Source organism: Odocoileus virginianus, chromosome 32, assembly GCF_023699985.2.
Source record: "Odocoileus virginianus isolate 20LAN1187 ecotype Illinois chromosome 32, Ovbor_1.2, whole genome shotgun sequence".
NCBI lineage: Eukaryota > Metazoa > Chordata > Mammalia > Artiodactyla > Cervidae > Odocoileus > Odocoileus virginianus.
The window spans coordinates 39,642,453-39,668,533 of NC_069705.1; the positions used below are offsets into that span (position 1 = coordinate 39,642,453).

The 26,081-nt window shown below is 38.7% G+C and overlaps 1 protein-coding gene across 1 annotated transcript in view; it reads left to right on the forward strand.

The window, feature by feature from the left end:
- The window catches only part of CSMD1 (CUB and Sushi multiple domains 1), a 1,985,846-nt gene that overhangs the window by 1,726,526 nt on the left and 233,239 nt on the right, over positions 1-26,081 (forward strand). The window contains exons 27-30 of the mRNA XM_070460176.1: positions 6,102-6,293; positions 11,582-11,720; positions 15,492-15,679; positions 22,861-23,055. Of these exons, the coding sequence (XP_070316277.1) occupies positions 6,102-6,293; positions 11,582-11,720; positions 15,492-15,679; positions 22,861-23,055 (714 nt within the window). The remainder of the gene's footprint in view (positions 1-6,101; positions 6,294-11,581; positions 11,721-15,491; positions 15,680-22,860; positions 23,056-26,081) is intronic.

A 26,081-nucleotide genomic window follows, 5' to 3' on the forward strand; every position in this document is an offset into this window, starting at 1 on the left:
TGAATATTTTCATAGTTTTCTTTCTTTTTATTTTTTGCATCTTCAGAATTCTTGATATATTTTAGATACTGGTCTTTTGTCAGATATGTAGATTTTAAACTGCTTTTCTTGGTCTTCATATTGTCTATCCATCTTCTTAACAAAGTCTTTTTGGGAGAAAAAGGCTTTAATTTTGAAATCTAGTTTATTAATTTTTGCTTTTATAGATCATGCTGTTGTTGTCGTGTCCTTGCCTAGCCCTAAATCCTCAAGATTTTTCTCCTAGACATTTTTCTGAAAGTTTTGTGGTTTTACATTCTGTATTTAAAGCTGTGATCAACCATGAATTACCTTCTGTGGAAGATGTGAGGCTTGCATCAAGGCTGGCTATTTCCCCAGTGCTATGTGTTACTTTTGAAATCCAGGGGGAGGGATTTGTGAAATGCACATCCATCACTTTGAGCAGCCATCACTTCTGTTCTTGACCTTGGAAGATCTTAGAAAACTCTGTGTCTCCAGTTCCTGAAGCACTTTGATGTTGTCAGGAGGGAGAGGAGGAATGTAGACCAAATTAGTGGACCTTGGTAGAATTTGGACCCACTTCTTTCTTTAATGTAGAGCCTGGGATTGAGCAGAAACACTGCTTTGGATAAATTGAGGTTCCTCTTTGCTGTGTGTTTTCCAAACCTTTTCCAGCCGCTGAGGCACTAATGCACACTTGATGGAGTTCTGGTGGCCAGCTCATGTTTATCCTGTCAAACACAGTCAGTGACCCTCCAGAAGGAGATTTCCCTTCTCAGTGCTATGATGTAACCCAAAGAGCAACTTTTCCGAGAAAACGGTAACCTGACACTTGCACAAGGAATTAATTCAACTTTCTTAACCCAAGAACAGGCGATCTTAACACGCAGGTTAAGATCTGAAGATTAGAATGTGTCTGCGTCTGATAGGAAGCGCTCTGGTGTCACTGTGTGCTTTTCCGTGTACGTGGTGAGCTTTCTCTCTGGTACTTTATGAAAGGGTATTTTAAGGTAATAAATGTACACAAAACAAACTTTGCTTCTGTGAATGAATAACCAGTCAGTAAATATACTTTTAAGTGATGTATAAAATTCTTTTTTAAAAAAGCAGGAGGACTTGACACATTTAATAAGACATGGTCCAAATGCTCAATTTTTTGGTTAGGATAGAAAGAGAACACAACTTTGCACATTATTTTTGAATGTATATATTCTATACAGCCTCCAGTGTCAAAAATGACTTTAACCAATTGGGAATAAGTTTGAGTCCACTTTGTTTCTCATGATTCAGTGGTTCTACATCATCATTGCCACCTTGTACAAACGAAGCATCAGGTCCCTGGCTTTTATGCTAAGTGAAGCACAGGTTTGGGTCACTCAAGCCTATTGGAGTGGTTCTAGATTCAGGGGGCAAGGAGTGGAGACATCTCTTAGATCCCACTAGGCTTGTGGAAGATTCTATATGACTTGAAATATTCTAGAGAACTCCTGCCTGGGGAAATTGAAAAACACAATATACATGCCTCAGGGATAGGATCTTCTTCTTCTCAGGTGATAGGAGGATAAGACTGATGCAATTAAAAATATTGTTTCCCTTTTTATGGAAAAAAATTGGAAAGATTCAGTCATTAAAATCCTGTTTGAAGAAAAAAATATTTAAGATAAAATTGAGTGAAAGAAACATATGGCACATAAAAGAATACAGTCATGAAAAGGAAATGAGTGCATGTCACATCCATGACTCTCTGACCCTGAAGGTGGAAAAGCAATTTCTGACCCTAAAGAAATATCATTGGTTGTTGGCTCCCATATTAATCTTCAAATAAGCTTTATTGTCATTACCAGAAAGCATTTTTCCACAATGAGTAACTAGGGGAAATAAAATGGTGTTTATTTAAAAAAAATCCAGCCAACATATTCCCCAGTGCATTGTTTTAAATTGTTTGTTTTTTCCTCATGTCATCTCATTGTTTTTTGTTTTTTGTTTTCTAATCCAATCTGGAGTACCCTAGGAAGTTTTTATTTTTATTTTGTAATTCTAAAAGGGAAGAATAAGAGTTTGGGGTTCAATTCAACTAAGCCTTCATGATCCATTTATTGGAAATCTCAGTTTTCAAAGATACACAAGCTATATGAAGACCTCCCCACTAAGTCCATGTGTAGAACCATTTTACTACAACTCAGATTTTCATGTAATTGGCGTAAGTTTAGCTAATTATGTAGATGCTGCATTTCTGTTTTTTCATACTTTTTGTTGATTTTCCAGTTGAGTATATAGATGCTATACTTCATACAATATGAACTACATGAGTACATAAATTTTTAATGCCATGCTCTATTATTATTATTATAGATATTCCAAGTGAGAATTTGCTTTAGAAGTAGAAAACTCTTTCAAAATTGAATTAAATTTCATCCCATTCAAGGACATATAACCCTTAGTGCAAGCCACTGTTTTGTATACTGATATTCTGTGGATCTTTATTTGGGAGGATTTGAAGAGGTCTATAGAGAAAACATGCTCTATAATTACATTTATTTAGAATGCACTGTATTAAATTACTTTTTTAAGTTTCTTTGTTCTCTGAGCCTTTAATCCCTGATATACAGTGGAGACCTACAAGAGGGACTTGGAGGATGTGGTATTTGCTAGTCTTATTAGACCAGACACCTATTAATAACCCACAGAAAAGTGTTCTGCAGAACACTTGTCTTGCAAACTCATGTGTCTTTTGAAATTCTTCTTATGTACAAAATCTGTGCATCTTTGTGTAAAGCTTCTTTACTGAATAATGTGTTTTTGCTTTTAATGAATATTGAATAAAAATTTGAAAAGAGAAGTAATAAAGCCATATCTCTTTTAAAACATTACAATGAGACTCATCGATGATCTCCTTGACTTTTTTTCTAAAGATTTATTTTTAAATTATTTTAGTACTATGTACTTATTTATCATAGAAGTATTACTATGGATATTTACTAAGAGCTGTTGTCAGCCAAGTCATGTCTGACTCTTTGCAACCCCATGGACTGCAGCACGCCAGGCTTCCCTGTACTTCACTGTCTCCTGGGGTTTGCTCAAAACTCATGTCCATTGAGTCGATGATGCCATCCCACCATCTCATCCTCTGTTGACACTTCTCCTCCTGCCCTCAATCTTTTCTGCGATCAGGGTCTTTTTCAGTGAGTCAGCTCTTCACATCAGGTGGCCAAAGTATTGGAGCTTCAGCTTCAGCACCAGTCCTTCCAATGAATGTTCAGGGTTGATTTCCTTTAGGATTGACTGGTTTGATCTTTTCACTTAATACACAATTAACTTTTAATACTAACTATTTATTTTTAAATTATTTTGATGCTATATTAAATTAATTCTCACTTGGAAATAAGTATGTAATCATCCATGTGACCACTTGCTTTAGTAAAGAATGAAGTTTCTTTCGGAGATATGAAATTCAGTCCAATGGGCAATTCAGTCCAATTGCAGATGTACACCAGGATTTGCTTATGGTTTTTTCCTGAAGCCCAGAGAAATCTCAACAACACTAGAGCACAGTTAGATCTTAGATTCTTTAGTTACTCAAATAGTAAACTCAAGATTGATCGCTTGTAAAATGCTAGTTCCATGGAAGCAGCATTGTGTTGCCTAGGTGATGGCCACAGTGGGCTCTGATTCCAGTGCTTGAATTCTCTAATTGCTGTTCTCTATTGTAGAAAGTTGTGGGTTATGGGTGTGACACTCCTGGCATCCTAACTAGAAGCTTTGTGTCCTCAGGTCCATTCTGCATTCCACTGCTGAACTGGTCTTCTTTCAGGGAAATGTGCTTGCTTTCTGTCTTGCCTGCTGATCTTTGCAGCTGATGAGAGAGCGGAAGCTGAAAGGGTCTTTCTCAGTGGCTCTGACTTAGCATTTCCTACTTTCTTCCCATTGAAAAACCTACTCTTTTTTGATACCTATTGAGAACTCTCCTTTAAGTAAAATTCCCCTACTCAAAACACTAATAATTACGGTGGCAATGATGACAGGCATAAGCCAGCCTTCATGCAGTGGGATTAAGGTCTAAAATGGAGGGTCTGCAATACCCAGTATGACAGTAAAGTAAGTTCTCTGGAAACATAGCCACTAAAAATATGCCAAAGGTGTTGGATATGGTTAAGTTTAGCCTTTTAAAATGTATCACTGAAACTGCAAGAAAATAAGGGATTCTCAGAGTCACCAAAGTACTGTGATTTACAGAAAGGCCATGAAATTAAGGGGTTGGCTTTGTCCTGGGAGCAGAACCAGGTTCGGTCTCTGGGTCAGGAAGATCCTCTGGAGAAGGGAACGGCAACCCACTCCAGTGCTCTTGTTTGGAGAATTCCAAGGACAGAGGAGCCTGGTGGGCTACAGTCCATGGGGTTACTAAAGGTTGAACATGACTGGGTGACTTTCTCACTTTACTTTCCCCTGAAAGCATCTGTCAGTAGGACCCTAGTGAGACTGAATTTTGTTTCTGAGAGTCTGTGGGCTGAAAGATAGGAAGAAATATGTGAGAGCTTTTCAAAATAGGAAATATAATCAGATCCACTTACACACTGCTAGAACTCCAAAGAGAGGTCTGCTGTCACTACAAGGGAGAAAAGTTAGATGGTAAAGATAGATGGACAGATGGATGGACAGACATGGATATAGATACAGGTATAGAAATAGACACAGGGATAGAGAACTCATAACCACAAGCAGGTTTCAGACTAGCTTATAGATGAATTTGTGCCATCTCTATGGTCCAAAATGCCTCAGCAGAGACTTTATTTTAAGGAGGTAGAAAGCTTCTCTTGTTCCAGGCACATGGGAAAGTCAACTGAGAATCGCCTCTGCATAAACGCACCTTCAAAAGAATTATTGCAGGTGAAGTTCCAGAAATAGAAGAGCAAAAGCAAAATTCAGAGGCACCTTAGATTCTGAGAGATATTGGAATTATTATCAAATCAGACTGTAAGAGTGTAAAAAACAAAAGTGAATAAAATTATGAGTAGGAAACAAAACACTGTATAAATGGCCAAAGATGTTTGAACAAAATGCTAGCAGAGAAACAATGAAAGGAAGTTTAAAACTCAACTACATGATAGTATAATAAATTTGATGCAGATGGAGAGAAGATTATGATAGGAAAATGGCCTAAAAAATTACCTAGAAGATGGAACAAAGATTTTAAAAAAATGAAAAGTTAAGAGACACGAATGATAGAGACATTTGTCAAATTTTAATTCATCAGAGGGGAGTACAGATAATAGGAGGGAACTGATATTTGATAAGATAGTTGCTTAACCTTCAGATTTAAAACTTTGAATGGGTTCCAAGCAGGATTAATAAAAGGAGGTTCATTCATAGACATGATATTGCAAAACTTTTATTTCCTTAGAAATATAAGGAAATTCATGCATAGACATCATATTGTGAAATGTTAGGACATCAAAGATAGTGATCTTAAAGTCATTTCAGACTGTGAGATTAAGTAGGAAAACTGGAAAGCAGAAAATTGTAATACATTAACAGCAGTGAGGGGGAAATGAGGACAGAAACAACTATTGATCCTGAAGTATAAGCTTAGTAAAAATATTCTTTAGATTAAAATAGAATTAAAAATATTTTTAAAGAACTAAAGGTGTTTTTGGACAAAACAGTTTAAGAGGGTTTGGGTCATCTTAGCTTGTTGTCCCATGAGAAGGCATCAACCCAAAGAGAATGTATCCTATCTTATTTTCCTCAAGTTTCCTTGAGATGGGGGTTCTCAAATCATTTAAATTGTGACATATATTTTCATTAAAATGTTGTTGAGAAAATCAAAGGGAAATGAGTATGTGTGCATAGCATCATATAAATCCTTAATATTTTCCATAATTGGTTGAATTTTCATCAGGATTTTTCTAGCATCTGTTCAAAGGAAGCATAATCAAGATGCAAGTTATCGAACATATTCTTGAGGGAAAAATAAGCAAGATGTTCACATGTGGACAAGTGACTCATTACGCCGATCAAGAGTGCTTTAGCCACGGGGCTGTACATCGTAACAGTGTAGGGATCACGTCTCCAGTCACTAATGTGGTGTTGTCCCTTTGTTCCAGCATCCATTGCATCCACCTGCAACGACCCGGGTATGCCTCAAAACGGTACCCGCTACGGGGACAGCAGAGAACCTGGGGACACCATCACTTTCCAGTGTGACCCTGGGTACCAGCTCCAAGGGCAAGCTAAAATCACCTGTGTGCAGCTGAATAACCGATTCTTTTGGCAACCAGACCCTCCTACATGCATAGGTATTGTGCAATGGAATATAGCAATTTTAAATTGGGGAAGGAGTGCATGTTATCATTAAAATTGCTCTATAAGTGTATTATTCTTCAGAAGTATTTCTCAAGCGTTTCTTGCATGCCCTCAGGTTTTCTGAGATTACATTGAAATTTTATTATAAACCTTTAAACTTTATTTTATTAGGTGAAATAAAGGAAGTAGTTTACTTAATGTACAGTAATTGACATTTACCTAACATTTCCTATCCTTAACAAATCTTATAAAAATATGGTTCAATCAAGTTACTGTAATTTAAAATTTTGGGTGGCTGAAAATTCACAACCCTACCATAGTTGTTCTCATTTTTAATATAGAAATGTGCCCTTAAGCAAAACCTACTCAATAAAGAATATGTCCTCTTTTTAGATAATTTTTCTGTAATAGCAGTACATTTTTAATAGAATCCTAAAACCTAGAAATTATACTGCTTAAGTCAATATACAGATAAAAGGAAAGACGTCTTTCTGAAATTCACTAGAATTTTGCGGTTTGACCTTATTAAGAAGAAAACAATTGGTGCTGCAGACCTTAGTCTGAACAACCAACATCCTAGAAATGTGCTTGTGCATGCTCATTCAGTTGTGTCCAACTCTTTGTGACTTCATGGACTGTAGCCTGCCAGGGTCCCCTGTCCCTGGGATTCTCCAGGCAAGAATACTGGAATGGATTGCCTTTCCCGCATCCAGGGGGATATTTCCTATCCTGCATTAGCAGGCAGATTCTTTACCTCTGAGCCACCTGGGAAGTCCCCTATTCTATCACAAATATGGTTTTAAGGAAAGACACTTTTTTATATACTAATTATTCATTCAATTAAGTTGTCCATTCAGTTAAATATTTTGCCATAAATACCTATTTGTGGTAGCCCATCTTAATTTTTTTAAAAAAACCTTTATTATTTTAATGAATTGTTACAGTGTAATTTGTACTTCCTTATAATCTGTTTAAAAAATATGAAATCGAATTAATCTGCACAGAAAGGAAGTGATAATGAAGTGACATGCACATAGTTAATGGGCCATTTTGCACCAGATGACCTTGAGGGAATTTTGTGACTTAGAATGATTTCTATTGTCATAACGCACGGCCGTGAACAAATTCTCAGCGGTCCCACGGCACTATAATGCGCAACTCTCAACTTACTACAGAGTGCTTGCAGGAGTCTAGAGATGGATGAGATTGACAGCTTTGCTTATTAGCATGTGCAGGCCTGTCAGGGAGCTACCGTGCTTATTTAATGTTCTGTGCCTCATTTACATTTCATGACTTTTGTGAGCACTGTTATGCGTTTCATCTCAAGCTGAGTCATCAGGAGATGCGCCAGATTTCTTCATGTTCCTTTTTTAAAGTGGAGTAATTACCTATAAATGCAACCAACATGTTAAACCATTGGCCTGTTTTTAAATCAGGAAAGGCACATTTTCCCCCAATTTGCATGAGTTTAAGCTTATGGAGGAGTATATAAAGAAGCAATTACCAGTTAATCTCTTGAAGATAATTTCTTGGTTTACATTCATTTGAACAATTGATTATAAAATTTGACCACCTTCCCAACTAATCTATGGTCTTTTTTGGGGTTTGCCTCTTAGTTATCTAACTTTGATCAGTGACTAGGTAAACCGGTTCTCAGCAATGAAAACAGATAACACTTCATCTTTCTTGAGTATCAGCTCCATGGAGAAGCTAACATCACACCCAGGCAATAGAATATCAATTGTATTGGCAACAAAGACCACCCACACACATAGATATTATGTAACTCAAAAATGGAAAGCACATATCTGGGAATAAATGAGTATCTTTTCATCCCATTGTGAACATTTTTCCCTCAGAAAAGAGATTATGCTTTTATAAGACCTTAGTGGTGGTCATGCTTTGGTGCTCATCTAAATTCTGTTCTGCTGATAGGAGACATTTTTTTTTTTTTTTGCTTCTTCCTTATTAAAACATTGCATGTTTTTCTATAAATTTTATAAGCTACAGTTAAGAAAAAAGATGAAAAAACACAATCACCATTTTATCTAAGGGCAACTGCTATTAATGTAAACATGCATATGTATGTGTCATAGTTATTTTATGTATATATAACCTATTTTTTAAATGTTTTTAAATGACAGCACCCTGAATGATTATTTTGTAAACTGCTTTTTATTTACCAGTACAGGATGAGTATCTTTTACTGTCCTTACTTATTTTTTTTTTTACTAATTAACATTTCTGCTTACAGAGTTGCTCTCTGGATCAATAGTGACCAATATTGATCCCACTAGTCCCTCCTCAGTGCAGAGTTAGGTGTTTCAGCCTTTTCCCTCTCACAGAAATTGCTGAAAAGAATACCGCTGCAGAACACATCCATGATTTTTTATGAATGACATATTTCTACAAACTTATCTATTTCCAGAGTTTTCAAAACTTTTCCAGAAAGATTGCCCAGTTTAATCATCATCAGCCATCGTATTATTGTTTCCCCAACTCAGGAAAAAAAAAAAACGCTATATATGGTATTTGTTAATCTCATAATACGAGCAGGATGTGAAGATTCCTTGGTGATTCTATTGGCATATTAAATTAGCAGTGAGATTGAACTGTTTTTAAGTTCATAGTCTCATTGGCCGCTTGAATTTGCTCTTTCTTATTGACAGGCTAACGTTTTTCCATTTTATTCTTGGTGTATTTTTTGCCCCCATTTGCTGTTCTCTCTCTCTCTCATGCTTTTATAAAATCTCTTAGCGGCTCCCCTGTTTATATGTTACTCCTGTTTTCACCAGCTTGTCACTGGCTGCTCACCCTTCTTGTAGTTTGCTTGGATGCCTCACTCTTTTCATTTCACAATGGACTCCCATGATGGAGGCACCCCTGGAACTGGGACTTTCTACTGAGACTTAAAAGACTGATTCTCCAGACGAGGGGACTCTCACTACCTCCTAATTCTGAATAAAGTGTCTCTTGACCATCTCTACGGTTTCAGATTTCTCAAGTAGCCCACAGTACCTTTTGTCCAAGTTCCAGCTCTAATGAGCTCTGCAAAGCAAAAATGCATTCCAAGTTTGCAGACATTTAACCGGTGGCACCATCCTGCCTGGTCTACCGGGTGACTGTTTTGAAGCTGTTGATCCTGTTTAGTGGCGTGAACACTGAAATGTTTTGGTGCGGCAGTAGTGATGTGTCTAGTTAAAGAGCACTGTTGCACATCTTAGTGGATGAACATGTTATCGCGTGTCAGGAGGAGTGACCCCGAGGGTTTCAAATGAGGGCCTGTTGGTGGATATGGGTTTGAGGATTTTACCTCTATGTCCATTCCCCCTGGAGAATTTCTAGAGTGTCTGAATTGCATTTGACACTAAATCTAATCCTATCTGATATATTGGGCAAGCTTGCTAATGAAAACCTGATGAGACTAAAATGAAGAGTTCCCCATCAGAAGAGAGAACAAACCCAGCAAGATGGTCCTGCTTAATTCCACACCAAGTCTTTAAATAACCTCATTGGAAAATGCCTCCTGGGACCAGTGTGAATAAGACAGGATCTTCCCTTTGTTTCTTATAAATTAATATTTGGGTCTCATCCTGAACTCCTCCGGCTGGTGGCGCCCTTGTATGCGGTGCCCTGAATCTGCCAAGTTTGTTCTTTTCAAGCCTGCGTGGAGCCGCGTCGCCTGGGACCCTCAGGTGCCCCGCTCCCCAGTTCAGCATCACCTCTTCTGTCTGTTCGGGCTCTCGAGCTCCACGCTGTCAGCAGCCGCTTGATTCCGGGAAGGCTGCTCTGTGGTTCAGTCACTAAGTCCTGTCTGATTCTTCACACTTAGCTGATTGTTTCCACACTATTTATTAAAATAAAACTGCATGCTAGGGGAAATGTGGTTGAAATCATTTTTGAGAAAATTATATTGAATTGCTCTTGAGAGTACATCTTTAAGAATTTATTATAAATATTTCCTGTGATATTATTCAGAGTTTGCCTTTGATGAAACTGAAGTTATAACAAAACGTCTTGGGATTTGTTAGATTTTGTCTTATGGAAAGTTAAGTTTTCAGGATGTTAAGTGGGTGTTAAAGACACATTCATCTCAGAAGATTACAAAGTGTACATCTTCATCTTATTTTCAAAAAACGTCCCTGTGTATTTGTGTGGGAATTATCAGCAATTAGCATAATCCCTTCTCTACTTGTTTTTTCCCCTGAATATGTGCATAATCAATGAAGTGAAATGAGGTTTACAGTTTAGAGGGAACAGTACAATTTAATCAGGTTTTTTTTTTTTTTTTTAACAACTTGGTGACAATTCACAGTGTTTAATACGAAAACCTTTAACCTAGTATTTTAACACATCTATCTAAAATTAGTGTGCGTCAATTTTGCAGTGTTTTAATAACTTCCACAGCACAGAGGCTTTAACAGAGGTCTTATCTACTAAATGTAAATTCCCCCAAAATTTTCAGGTTCAAAAATGAAGACCGTCGTGCCTGTTGGCAATGATCAACTACATAATTGTTGACTTAGGTAAACGCTTTGGATTAAAGATTGAAGACTGCGGAAAACATTAAATTTATTACTATTATCTAAAATGCTTCTTCCTGATAATAACATATTAAGCACTGTGATAAAATGATATTTTTAGGGGTTTTAACTTTCTGCCAAGCCTCCTCTTGCATGTGTCCCCAGATATCACCTAAATCTTACTTGCTAGTTTTGTCATTTTGAAATCTGGACACAACACCCCAAGCCCTGCATATAGCAGAGGACTGTGAGAAATCTATGAAATAACAAATCTTCATTTATTCAGCATATATTTCCTGCATACTTATTGTGATCAAAAACTCCTAGGCTTAGGGTTACAAAAGTGAACAGGAGGTGAATGATCAATTATACCATTTGAAGCAAACTTCCTAGAGTAAGTGAGCAATGACTTCTTTGTCAAGAAATGACCAAAGAATTGACATGGCCATAAACTGATATCAATGGGGATATTTTACCCTCTCCAAGTTTCTTTTTTTTCTTATATTTATAGTGTACTTGACAAAAGTTTGGGGGATTCGGGTAACCTATCCAGTTTAACTGGATAAAGTTTGAAAGTATAGGATGTACATTTCATTTGCCAGCATTGATAATCCTCCTTAAAAATGGAGTGGGGTGTTATGTAAAATTTGGTAATGATCACACTAAAAAATGTGTAGCCCTCCTAGGTCAGTTTAATAACACCGCGTGCAGTCTCTGATGAGCTCCCACTGACCGCATGCCTCTCCCTTCCGCGGCAGCGGCATGCGGAGGGAACCTGACCGGGCCAGCGGGGGTCATCCTGTCCCCCAACTACCCGCAGCCCTACCCGCCCGGGAAGGAGTGCGACTGGAGAGTGAAGGTGAACCCAGACTTCGTCATCGCCCTGATATTCAAAAGGTACCGTGTTTGTGGACTCCTTCCTGGTAGCAGGACTTTAAATGTCACAGCTTGCGATGAATGCACTCGTCCTTTCAGAGGGCCTTCAATTTCACATCTCGTATCTAAAAGGGATAATATCAGGATGCAGGAAGACAAACATGGAGATCGGTTGTTTCGCTTTTCAACATTCTACTTGAATTAGGATACACATGACGTGGCAGGAATTACTTCTAAATACTATCTTGCACACATTTTTACAATGTGTTCCACACAAGAGGGCTTAATTTACAGAATATTAAAGAAAATGGGCGATTTAGATTTATTTGCGGCTTGCCAGGTGGCTCAGTGGTAAAGAATTAGCCTGCCAGTGCAAGAGATGAGGGTTCAATCCCTGGGTAAGGAAGATCCCTGGAAGAGGAAATACCAGCCTATCCCAGTATCCTTGCCTGGAGAATCCCATGGACGAAAGGAGCCTGGTTGGCTAGAGCCCATGGGGTCACAAAGAGTCAGACACAACTGAGCGACTGATACATAGATATACTTAGTATAATTTCTCATCAATGTCTCATATTTCTCTTAGGGCACTAATTCATTTCCAAGTGCATCCTGTCTGACATCCCGAAGGTGGTGTTGTTATTAATAATCATTAAAATACTCAAGACTTGCTAGAACTCTGAAAACACAAATTCCCCAAATTTCAATGCCATAAAGTTTCAATTAATAGACATTAGTCCTTTTAAAAAAATGCTAATTTTTAATGGTAAAAATTCAAATCATAATATGATTATATTACACATATAAATTCTCTATAACTATCACATTATTAATATCTGGCATACAATAATTGCATCTTTTCAAATCCCAAGATATTTTCCAAGTGTACATTTTGATTTTTGACCTAGATAAAGTGATGAAAGAAAAGTGGTTCTATATGCTGTCCTATTGGTCTCAGCTCTCCAAGGCAGAGTGGTCTAATCATATTTATTTATCTGTCAGTGGAACACGTTTCTCTCACTGGGATGTTTATATCAGTATTCCAGGGCTGGTGGTGCTTTCTTCCTCACTTTCTCCTCTTGATGAGATCTGACTCAGGGCAATTTTAAACCTCTGTGACTCTGAATTTTAAGTAGTTTGATAAGCCATCGCTTCCTGAGTGTACTCAAACTGCTATAAATTTACCAAATGATGAGTACTTTATTATGCCACTTAGCTATTACACAAAGGCTGTGAACATTTGCCTTATGATTTTCGTTAATGCTAAATTCTAATGAAGCCTTTCTTAGAACCAGGAGACACCTCTGCTGCCAGGGGATCAAAAGTAAGCTAACAATTAAAAGCCTTTTAGAGAGCACAGAGCCTTTTTTGTAGGCGTTTCCTGCCTTGGGTCACGGAGAGTGACTCATTATCAAGTTTCCCACAGCGCATGTCATTTGATAATATATAAGGCAGTTTTATATTATACAAGTAGTTTTTCACTTAATTTTTGTGCACCTCCCTGGAAGAAGGTTGACCTAGAAAATCTCCAGGTTTTCTTCTAAGAGTTTGGAATCATTCGCTGGCTGGGTGTCACAGAAACTTGCACGTTTGTGACATCTTCTAAGAAATGGACAGCTTGTGTGTGCTCGGGTGGGACATTTTTCTGGGACCTCAGCTCCTAGATTTACTGAGTAGACAGAGGGAGGAAGCCAGGATACCAGATGGGAGCAGAGATGCTCAAGGAACCTGGCAGAGAGGCTGCTATTGGCACAGGCTTCAGCTGGGGGGTGGGGGGAGCCTGGCAGAGACAGAAACAAAGGTGATGGAGACAGAGAATGACAGAGCCTGGAGCACACACCTGGGAGCTTCAAGGCTCGTCCTGTATGCAGGGCTCTTTGGGGAGGAGTGTTTTATCAAAACTTCTGTAGACTTTGGGGTTAATGCCACTCACATACTGGAACCCAAATTGAATTTGGTTTAAAAGCATGGCCAGACTTAGGCCTACCTATTCTTGGAGTGTGTAGATCTGTGCATCTGGTGTAGGTAGATATAAGAGAGGACTTAACCAAAAGACACCATCGTTAACTGTAGGAATCACTTCAGACCTCTGTGTATACGTGATGGCGCATCCAAAGCAGACGGCAGTTAGAATGTACTTGTTTGTGCCTGATCGAATTTCCATCTTTCAGAATAATCTATCATAATAATTAGTTATGCCAGTTATAGGGGTGTCACATGACCAGAATCTAAAAACATCCCTGTAAACTATTCTAACTGAAATTGTTATTACTATCAAACTCTGTTTGGTCACTGCAATTCCTTTTGGCCTCTTTATTCACTCTGTGATCATTCCAGTCTTTTACTTCCTCTTCATTTCCAACTTCAGGGAACTTATCAGATAAACAGGCTCTGAAACCTTTAACAAACTCCTGGAGTAAATGTGTCATGTGGGGGCACCTTGACAGGGAGTAGGGCGGAGAAGTGCAGATGCAAGTATCACATTGATGTGGGGTCCATGGCCGTCCCCCCGCTGCACCCTTCAGGACCCGGGGCAGCTTCGGGAGGGACCTGGCGTTCATGTTTCATCACTTGAAGTACAGATGCAAGTATCACACTCATGTTGAGTCCGTGGACATCCCCCATGCTCCACCCTTCAGAACCCAGAGCAGCTTTGGGAGGGACCTGGCGTTCATGTTTTATCACTTGAATCTCCAGATAAATTTGAGCCACTTAAACAACAGCATGTGTTTGTGATAATACCTAAAAACGCCTGACTCTTTCCATCCTTGAATATCCAAATATGCCACCGAGAGAAAGGAAAGAGAGTGGAAGCTGCCTGGACTGGTCCACGTTAGAGACCCTGAAGTATCTGACTTAGAGGTGCAGGGACGGAGGAGGGCCAGGCAGAATGGACTCAGCAGCGCCTCTGTCTGGTGTATTTGCTATGCTGACCCCACTGGGGTCTTAGATGCCTGAACCAAGTTCAGTCTTTTACTTGAGAGTAGGCGTGTGTTTCAAGTTCCCAGATTATTGTCATCCTTATTGTCATAAATGGCAGAGACATTTAATACCGTATCCCACTTGAGAGCTTTGGACTTTAATTGTCAGACACTGGAAATTATTAGGGTGTTCACATTACGAGAGAGACAGAGAAATACAGAGTGTGAAAGGTAGAGAGGAACAAGGAGGGAGAAGGGAGAGAAAATTGGAACATCCAGTTGTGGTGAAATGACATGAGGTTTAATTTCCACACTTTGTACCATCATAAGGACTGCAAATATTGGCTGAATTACCTAAGCAAGCAGAGGCAATTACAGTTTTAAAAGTAAAGAACCAAAAATATTTTTGAACTTTAGGAATCATCAGCAACACCAAGGATTAGCAGCAGGCAGTCTCTTTACCATCTGAGACACCAGGGAAGCCCAAACACCAAGGATATATATTATTAAACTGAAAGTATTTTCACATAAAAATCGAATATCAGTGGAAATGCATCACTTCTGAACCCCCTTCCTTTAAACTGCATTCATTAGAAATATCACAGTTACAGGGAAGAGACACTGCATCTATGTTGCATTTTCCTTTATGTATCTCAAAATCATACTGTATTGAAGGTAATGGTTATTATGTAAAATACTAATAATACTTGTTACAATTGGTGTCCTATTTATTGCCATTTTGATTATTATTGTATTTAGCTTTTGGATCCTCCTGCTTTTTAAAACTTAAAATACAAAGGCAGATACAATTGCTGTGTGCTCTCAGAGACACATATAGGAGGTACGGAAACTCATCAATATTCTTTCCTTTCAGTTTCAACATGGAGCCCAGCTATGATTTCCTGCACATCTATGAAGGAGAGGACTCCAACAGCCCTCTCATTGGAAGTTTCCAGGGCTCTCAAGCCCCAGAAAGAATTGAGAGCAGCGGAAATAGTCTTTTCCTGGCGTTTCGAAGTGATGCTTCTGTGGGCTTGTCGGGGTTTGCCATTGAATTTAAAGGTACTGTGATCAGCTTAACTGGCAAGGAAAGTAATTTGCATCACAGTTGCTTTCATTGTAGACATTTATTTATAAAGTCTTGCCTATCTCATTAATGCATAAAATTCTGACAACTTTCTCACCTGTCTGGAGAAGAGGTTCCAATCTCTCCAGAGGAGAAGAAATTTCCAACATGAATTTCTACCTTAGCCAAAAGAAAATAAAGTAGGGGAGGATGTTTTGTTTTGTTTTGTTTTCCTCCAGACGCATGGCCATTTAAAGATAAATTATGATTGGCGCTGGTGGTAAAGAACCTGCCTGTCAATCCAGGAGACATAAGAGATGTGGGTTCAATCCCTGGGTCAGGAAGATCCCCTGGAGGAGGAAATGACAACCCACTCCAGTATTCTTGCCTGGAGAATCCCATGGACCGAGGAGCCTGGGGGTGGGGGCTACAGTCCATGGGGTCTCAAAGAATCAGACACAACTTAAGTGACTTAGCACATGCAATGAATAATTGAAGTAATTAAGAACTATTTTAAGAGTGTTTTACTATCTTGTTTCTCTAGGATGACTCAATATGAGTACATCAACCAGCTTAGCTTTATCTCAGTATTTTTCAAAATGTAAAATACTGATGGCCCTTTCCCTGTCCTTACACCCATGGTGTTGGTTTGATGGGGAGAAAGCACTGATCCCAAGGCTTTCCAGGTGGCACTAGTGGTAAAGAATCCTGCCTGCCAGTGCAGGAGACAAAAGGAACATGGGTTTGATCCCTGGGTTGGGAAGATCCCTGGAGGAGGAAATGGTAACCCACTGCAGTATTCTTGCCTGGAGAATCCCATGGACAGAAGAGCCTGGTGGGCCACAGTCCATGGAGTTGCAGAGTCGGACATGGTTGAGTGATTGAGCACAGAGGGACACACCCACACACAAGCACTGATTCTGCTCACATCTTTCTCCTTTGGTCACATGATGAGTGTCGCCCACTTCTCTGGGGTCTACCACCCACTGTCACCAGCATCCAGAGAAAACACACAGAAAACTCATAAGCAAAAACCACCCCAACCTAAGCATTTTGCCCTTGGGTTAATGAAAATAAATAATCAATTTTTTTCAAATCTGTTTCTCATGTGAACAAGGAAAACACAGGTCACCTTACAAAGAATCAGAGAAAAGAACTCGCCAACATATTAATTCACAGTAGTGAGGGCTTTATAAACATAATGAATATATATATATGTATGTATATGTTTGTTTAAGCGTGTGAATTAGTTACTAGTTACCAGAATTGTTAAATAAAACATAGACTTTTTCAACTCTTGTTAACCTTTTAATGAACTTGCATTTATTGATATGATTTTTAAGCAGATTTATCTACTTCTTCCAAAACACTAACATCTACAAACTTACTGATCTTTATTATAGTTTATAATTTTATCACTTGAAAGTGGAATCTTTACTGTGCCCATTTTTGCATGAAATGTTCCCTTGTTATCTCTAATTCTCTTCAAGAGATCTCTAGTCTTTCCCATTCTATTGTTTTCCTCTATTTCTTTGCACTGATCACTGAGGAAGGCTTTCTTATCTCTCCTTGCTATTCTTTGGAAGTCTGCATTCAAATGGGTATATCTTGCCTTTTCTCCTTTGCTTTTTGCTTCTCTTCTTTTCACAGCTATTTGTAAGGCCTCCTCAGAAAGCCATATTGCTCTCTTGCATTTCTTTTTCTTAGGGATGGTCTTGATCCCTGTCTCCTGTACAATGTCACGAACCTCCGTCCATACTTCATCAGGCACTCTGTCTATTAGATCTATTCCCTTAAATATATTTCTCACTTCCACTATAGAATCATAAGGGATTTGATTTAGGTTATACCTGAATGGTCTAATGGTTTTCCCTACTTCCTTCAATTTAAGTCTGAATTTGGTAATAAGGAGTTTATGATCTGAGCCACAGTCAGCTCCTAGTCTTGTTTTTGCTGACTGTATAGTTTCTCCATCTTTGGCTGCAAAGAACATAATCAATCTGATTTCAGTGTTGACCATCTGGTGATGTCCATGTGTAGAGTCTTCTCTTATGTTATTGGAAGAGGGTGTTTGCTATGACCAGTGTGTTCTCTTGGCAAAACTCTATTAGCCTTTGCCCTGCTTTAGTCTGTATTCCAAGGCCAAATTTGCCTGTTACTCCAGGTGTTTCTTGACTTCCTACTTTTGCATTCCAGTCCCCTATAATGAAAAGGACATCTCTTTTGGGTGTTAGTTCCAAAAGGTCTTATAGGTCTTCATATAGGTTCAACTTCAGTTTCTTCAGCATTACTGGTCGGGGCATAGACTTGGATTACCATGATATTGAATGGTTTGCCTTGGAAATGAACAGAGATAATTCTGTCATTTTTTGAGATTGCATCCAAGTACTGCATTTTGGAGTCTTTTGTTGACTGTGATGGCTACTCCATTTCTTCTAAGCTATTCTTGCCCACAAGAGTAGATATAAGGGTCATCTGAGCTAAACTCACCCATTCCAGTCCATTTAAGTTCGCTGAGTCCTAAAATGTCAACGTTCACTCTTGCCATCTCCTGTTTGACCACTTCCAATTTGCCTTGATTCATGGACCTGACATTCCAGGTTCCTATGCAACATTGCTCTTTACAGCATCAGACCCTGCTTCCATCACCAGTCACATCCACAACTGTGCGTTGTTTTCGCTTTGGTTCTGTCTCTTCATTCTTTCTGGAGTTATTTCTCCACTGATCTCCAGTAGCATATTGGGCAAGCATATTGGGGAGTTCATATTTCAGTGTCCTATCTTTTTGCCTTTTCATACTGCTCATGAGGCATGAGTTTGAGTAAACTCCGGGAGTTGGTGATGGACAGGGAGACCTGGCGTGCTGTAGTCCATGGGGTTGCAAAGAATCGGACACTTCTGAGCGACTGAACTGAACTGAAGTGTAATCTAAAAAATAGTACAAATTAATGTATAAGCAAAACAGAAACAGCCTCACAGACATAGGAAACAAACCTGTGGTTACCAAATGGGAAAAGGAAAGGGGAGAGACAAACTAGGGGTACAGGATTGACTAACTACTACTTACCCAGAGTGAAGAATCTGCCTGCAATGCAGGAGACCTGGGTTCACTTCCTGGGTGGGGAAGATCCCCTGGAGAAGGAAATGGCAACCCGCTCCAGTATTCTTGCCTGGAAAATCCCATGGACAGAGGGGCCTGGCAGGCTTCTGCACACGGGGTCACAAAGAGTTGGACACGCCTGAGTGACTGACACACACACACACACGTGTGTAAGAGAGATGAGCAGCAAGGACTTTTTTACAGCACAGGGAGTTATAGCCACTATTTTGTTGTTGTTCAGCTGCTAAGTGGTGTCTGACTCTGCGACCCCATGGATTGCAGCACAACAGGCTTCTCTGTCCTTCACTATCTCCAGGAGTTTGCTCAAACTCATGTCCATTTAGTTGGTGATGCCATCCAACCATCTCATCCTCTGTTGTTCACAGCACAGGAAATTGAAGCCATTATTTTGTAATAACTTATGATGGAATACAATCTGCAAAAATAGTGAATCACCATACTGTTGGTACACCTGAAACTAATATAATATTGTAAATCAACTGGACTTCAAGGGAAATAAAAAGACTATGCATTTGTCATTGGTCAGGGAAGCAGAGAGCAGACCCAGCCCTTGGACTTGACCTGAAGGAGCCTCAGGGCAGTCCTGCCAGTGACCCCAGAGACCCCGCCGAGTCCATCAGCACGGCTCTCGGGCAGGAGTTCTGGAAAGTGGCCTTAAGCAGAACTGACAGGAGCTGTGTAATGAAGTCATCTCCTTAGAAATTGTGACAAATTGTAAGCAGAAGAAGTACCGTGATTTATCACCAAACATCCTGAACTGACAACTGAGTAAATGGAACCAAAAGATTCGATGCAGTTCATTTGGAGAAATGAAGAAAAACTGGCCTCAGAGTTCTCCATTAGCAACATGGAGCAGAAAATTGAGGGTGTGTTATTTAACCAAACATACCCTAAACCAACAGACATTTATAACAAAAAATTATCAAAAAGGCTGACCAGGCATCAGAAATGCATTTTTTCTCTCTTATTTTATAGGAGAAAAATGTATACCCTAGACCAGAGCTTGTATTTATTAGATGCTGGGTATGTTCTCCTGGAAGGAAGCTGATGGAAAGATTATTCTGGTGACCACAGTTTTGCTTATCCATCCCTTATTTGCTTAAAATAAATGATCTGTGCTCTACGTGGGATTTGAGGAAGCTACAAAGAATTATCAGAATGTCCCCTACTCCTTGAACAAATCAGTTTTCAACGAAGTGATTAGAGAGTGTGGATCCCAACAGAGTTCACAGCTCTTGCTGCGAGACTCTAACCAGAGCAAAATAGAGGACCTAGAGTTTCCAAAATGTATATATGTGATATATTATGTATGATAATTGAAATATTATGCATGGCATACGATATGTATGATGTATGATAATGTTCAATATGTTATGTATGATAATATAGTACATATGGCATATGATGCATCTGTATGGTGATGTTTAATATGTGTGATAATATAGTACACATGGTATATGATACACATGATAATGAGGTATGATATGTGATAATTGTTATATTATCTATGATATATATGATTATATAGCACATATGATACTCATGATAATATAATATTTATATTTATGTTGTGCTTTTAACAAAAGTATGTACATAATATATTCTAATAGTTGGTTATAATAGATTGGGACAACACTGCCAAAGAGATCTCTGTTTGGCTGATATTGATACAGAGACAATTAAAAATATACTGAGAAGTATTGAATAAATACAGCCGAACAGGCCTCTTCTCTGTCCTGCAAAACATCACAAAGTTTGTGCCTTTTCCCTCTTCTACTGCATATTAACCTTTCCTCGGAGGATGCAGGATGTGGTTTTCAGAGCTCATTTCATCTTCACTCTTTCCCAGCTCCCCTGCCACAGTCCCCCAGGAGCATCCTCTAACACCACTGTGCAGATTTACTCACTGGCAGCGAGCTTCCCAGGTGGCGCAGTGATCAAGAGCCCTCCTGCCAATGCAGGAGATACAAGAGAGGGGAGTTTGATCCCTGAGTCGGGAAGATCCCCTGGAGAAGGAAATGGCAACCCACTCCATCGTTCTTGCCTGGAGATTTCCACGGATGGAGGAGCCTGGTGGGCTACAGTCCGTGGGGTCGCAAGGAGTCAGACGTGACTGAACACACATACATAGTAGGCAGACACTCAGTGAGGGAAAATGTTTAAAAGGGAACATAATCCATATTGGTCACAACTCCCCATAAAGGTAAAATGAAGCCTTGCATTTATACTCTCCAGAAATCCTTTATGTGTATGCTTAGCCCTGGGGGAAAGATTGTCAAAAAAGTGAAAAGAGCTGAAACATATTTATTTTATGCACTCAAGTTATCCTTGAGCCTATATTTGTATTATTAATGATAACCCCATTCCACACACACATACACTCACGCATATTCATAACAAACAGCATTTTCCCAACTGTAACCTCCCCAAAAAAGAAAAACATTTCAGTATAACATCTATATTGATCACTTGAAAAGCTGTAAAATTCCATCCCAGAGGTTTCTGATGTTACAAGGGGCTTTGCTGATGGAGTGAACGATGTTGACAAGTACAAACAGAAAGCAATTCAAATGGAATTGTATGCAACAGAAGAAGATAGAAATACATGATTTAGAGATATTTGGAAGGTCTGCTAAAATCGAACATTTACAATATTAAAGCTACCAAGACACAAGCTACAAGACACAGCTACAAGACTGTGTGAAAAAGAAGACAGCTTTGTACTTATATTTGGAAGAAGATAGGTTTTTAGCCTTGGAAGGAAAGCTATGACACACCTACCTAGAAAGTGTATTAAAAAGCAGAGACATCATTTTGCCGACAAAGGTTCATCTAGTCAAAGCTATGGTTTTTCCAGTAGTCGTGTATGGATGTGAGAGTTGGACCATAAAGCAGGCTGAGTGCTGAAGAATTGATGTTTTGGAATTGTGGTGCTGGAGAAGATTCTTGAGAGTCCCCTGGACAGCAAGGAGATCAAACCAGTCAATTCTAAAGGAAATCAACCCTGAATATTCATTGGAAGGACTTATGCTGAAGCTCCAAAACTTAGGCCACCTAATGTGAAGAGCCAACTCATTGATGAAGACTCTGATGCTGGGAAAGATTGAGGGCAAGAGGAGAAGGGGGTGGCAAAGGATGAGACGGTTGAATGGCATCACCAACTCAATGGACAGCAATTTGAGCAAACTCCAGGAGATGGTGAAGGATAAGGAAACCTGAAATGCTGCAGTCCATGAGGTTGCACAGAGTCGGACACGACTGAGTGACTAAACAACTACAAGGTTTTTTTTTATTATTATTATTTAAATAACAACAAGGTTTTTAGCAAATGTGTCCTTTAGTGGCCCTATAACTGGACAGGACTTTGCAGGGCATTTTTGTGAAAGTTATTTAGCCTATCTTGAGCTTCATATTGTCAAAATGTGAAACAGTGCCCAGATCATCCTCATGTCTCAGAAGTGGGTGAACATTTGAATGAAATATGCAAGATAAACAGCTCAATGCCTGATAGATGATCCACCCTCACTTCCTTGCAGCAGGTACTGCAATTAGAGTGGAACTGTGTTGGGTAATTATTACATCCCAGGCACAGGGCTTGGCCCCGATCCATTCCTATGGATCAGCAAACATGTTTTCCAGCTAAGTTTGGCATCACTGACTCAGTGAGGGTAGTACAGGATCAGAACTTCCTTTCTTGATTATCTTCCCAGCATAAAAAAATCACTCTTACCTCACATGAATTAAACCAGCTTCCTTTTGAGAAGCCAGTTCTCCCATCTCTTCCTAAAATGTGATGTGATTTCATTTTACTATGAAGTAAGTACAAAAGTCAGGAAATCAGCTACAATAGAAATTCTGCAGTGTGTTGTCATTTGAAAAATGAGAAATATAATTTTGTTGAAGGAGTTTTTTCTGTTTTTCTATGATAATCATTAACTTGAACATTAACAACTTGGTTATGAGTCAATCGATTTTTTTTGAGCATTTTTCATTTGCTGGACACTTAAAGAAATAAAATCCCTGCTCTCATGGAGTTTGCATTCATTTCTCCCACAGAGAAACCACGGGAAGCCTGTTTTGACCCTGGAAACATAATGAATGGGACGAGGATCGGGACCGACTTCAAGCTCGGCTCAACCGTCACTTACCAGTGTGACTCTGGCTACAAGATCGCCGACCCATCTTCCATCACGTGTGTGATTGGAGTGGACGGAAAGCCCGCGTGGAATCGGGTCTTGCCCTCCTGCAACGGTACGTGCCGACGCGTGGGGCCAGAGCTGCCTTCAGAGATAACTTCCCTCTGGAACTCGGACCCGCATTCAGGAGAGGGGCCGCACATCAGTCCTCTGCCCCTATCAGTGGGGTGACCCCACAGAGCAATGTGGGATAAGGATTTGGCCTTCCTTGAGCGTTTAATTTAATGTACTCAGGTTTGTGGGAGGGGGTTATTTTTCTTTCACTTAGATGGGCATTTCTAACTGTGAAAACTGTGCATTGTATTAAATTCAAACATACTTTGAACTTATGAGGGAAGATAAATTCTCTAGCCACAGACTCAATGAAAAAAAAAAAAGAGGTCACATTTAGGCGATAGATAAATAATCTAATTTTAAATTAGAGGTTTTTCCATATCTCAAGACCCAGCAGGCACGGTTTCTGTTAACTAGCCATCGTATGTATGTGCATAAAACATCAAAGAATGATTTTTCCTTATTTATTTAAATTTAAATAAAACTTAAGAATTCCAAATCATTAAGCAGAAATGACCTCTCCCATATTTTAATTGGGATATCTCATGAAGAACAGCACATTTGTGCTGAATTAATGTCTGTGAATTACTCAGATCACCAATTAAGCTAAGTGAATGTTGCTATATTTTAAACATCTTCGTAGTTTGTATATTAAAGGACATATTTTGGACTAGTTTGTTTTAAAGGCATGACATAATTTTTCTTTCTGTTGCCTACAGTTCTTGTTCATTAAGGTTTCCTACTGAATTAGAACAGAAATGGAAACAGCCTCGAATCCCTTGCACGGGTCAAAATGGCTTCTGTTTATGTTGTTTTTGGTTTACATATATTCCAATTAACCAAATGGATGAGTTAGTTTCTTGTTACCATCTGCAGTGAATGTTGTTGCATGTCCTTATTAGTTTAGGAAATGGTCTGTTTAATACATTAATTACCAGAGAACAAGAGCATATTCATTTTCCTATTATTATCATAATAATATAAAAGAATTTCTAGCATAAGAAAAGTGATCCCTATTTCTCAGATTACCACAGTAACATGGACAGAATAATTATTACTAATTAAACAAGAATTCTCTCTATATATATTTCTCAATTGCACAAATGTTTGGTTGCTTTGAAGTATATCATGCAATTTTGGTACTTATCTTCAAATCTGGGGAAGAATGTATAAGAGCAGTGCAATTTATCAAAGTAGCAGAGGACCTAAAATGCCACGTCTGTTTTCTTTCATTTCATCCTTTTTAGTTTTCATTGTTTCCTATTATCATAAAGTAATATTCTTTCATCCTATTTGTGAACAAAATAAATCTTTGCAGAAATGCTGGAAGACTCCTTCTATCAATTTAGATGTATCATTTAATTTTTTTAAAAAATCAACCATACAAATTCAACCATGTTATTTCTGAAATGTGTACATATATATAGTTATATATTTCAGACTGGTGGGCTGCAGTCCACAGGGTCTCAAAGAGTCAGATACGACTGAGCAACTAAGCTCAACAGTTACACTTGAACAAATATATCGGAAGATATGATTCCTGATTGATAAGATTTCCATGTAATCATCTGGCCATCCAAATATTAGCCCAGAGAAGATTATTTCCACTTTTCATTTATGCTTCTTGTTTAAAATTCAAAATAGTTTAACTTGAAAATGGATATTTGCAAAAGGATCTGCTTGAATTTTGTATGTCTAAAAGAAAATAAATTTCTGTTCTTCATTTGTACTTATCTTTAAAAATTTGAACTTTGAGTGTTTAAGAAGATTTATTAGGTATATGTATAAATATAAATGTATACATATACATATATATATATATATATATGTATTTTGGAAATAACATGGTTGAATTTGTATGGCTGATTTTTTAAAAATTAAGTGATCCATCTCAACTGGTAGGAGTCTTCCCACGTTTCACTGAAAACCTTGAGCTTTGAAGTTTAGCGTAGAGAATTTCCTCCATCTAAAAGTAAAAACTTTTTTTCTATTTAAGATTGTTTAAAAAAAAAGTCATGGCAATTGTTTTAGGGTGATAAAATTGCTCTGAGTTAATACATTAGCATGAAGGCTGCTCTTAGCTTAGTTAAGTGAAATCTCTACTAGTGTAAAGTTATCAGGTGTCTAAGCTGTCTCCACTGACTTTCTAGAGCATGACTTCTGTTTCCAGGTGCATAGAGCAGGCCCTAGGAAATCTGCGCAGTCATCAGTGAGGTGCTTTGATGCCAGCATCAACATCTGAGGAGCTTTATTCATCCTGGCCATCCATTAGGACTTAACAGTGTGCTCATCAAAAGATTAAGCATGTTATCTCTGATTTCTATCCTTCTTAATGCTTGAAAACTGTCACACCGAGAAGAAATAAGCTGTAGAAATACAAACTTTCCCTCAGACTGAAAATAACTATGAATGAATCCAGATCACAGAAGGTGTACCCAGGATAAGGAAGCGTGTAGTCAGGCCACAGAGAGTGCAATCAGTGTCACATCAGTGGATACGTAGTATTCTAAACAGATGAGCAAGCGTGTAGTCAGGCCACAGAGAGTGCAATCAGTGTCACATCAGTGGATACATAGTATTCTAAACAGATGAGCAGACATGGACCTCTTTTTAAGTAAAAATAGGAAAAATTGAAGGATTTGCGATTTAATCCCAAAACTGGGTTTTTCAAAACTGGAATGTAATTGGATGTCTACTTTAAGATGCTTAGCAATAGTATTTTGAATATCCAGGCTACAGTGTTTTTCTCTTTTCTCAGCAAGTACAATGCTGAGAGTAAATAAGATGATCAGAGGGAAAATAAACACACAGTCTGTCTCTCACTGAGTTGTGCATGTAGCACCTCATCAGTGTACCTGCCTTAACTTTCTACTTTTGGGTTCCTTCAGCTTTCAGTGGGACTTACAGGAAGAGACCCCAGAAACATTAGTAACTGTACCTGTCACTCTTGAGCTGAATCTATGATGAAAAGATAGCAAAGACTAAAAATGATTATTTTTCTTTTAGTCTCATAGTAATTAGACAATA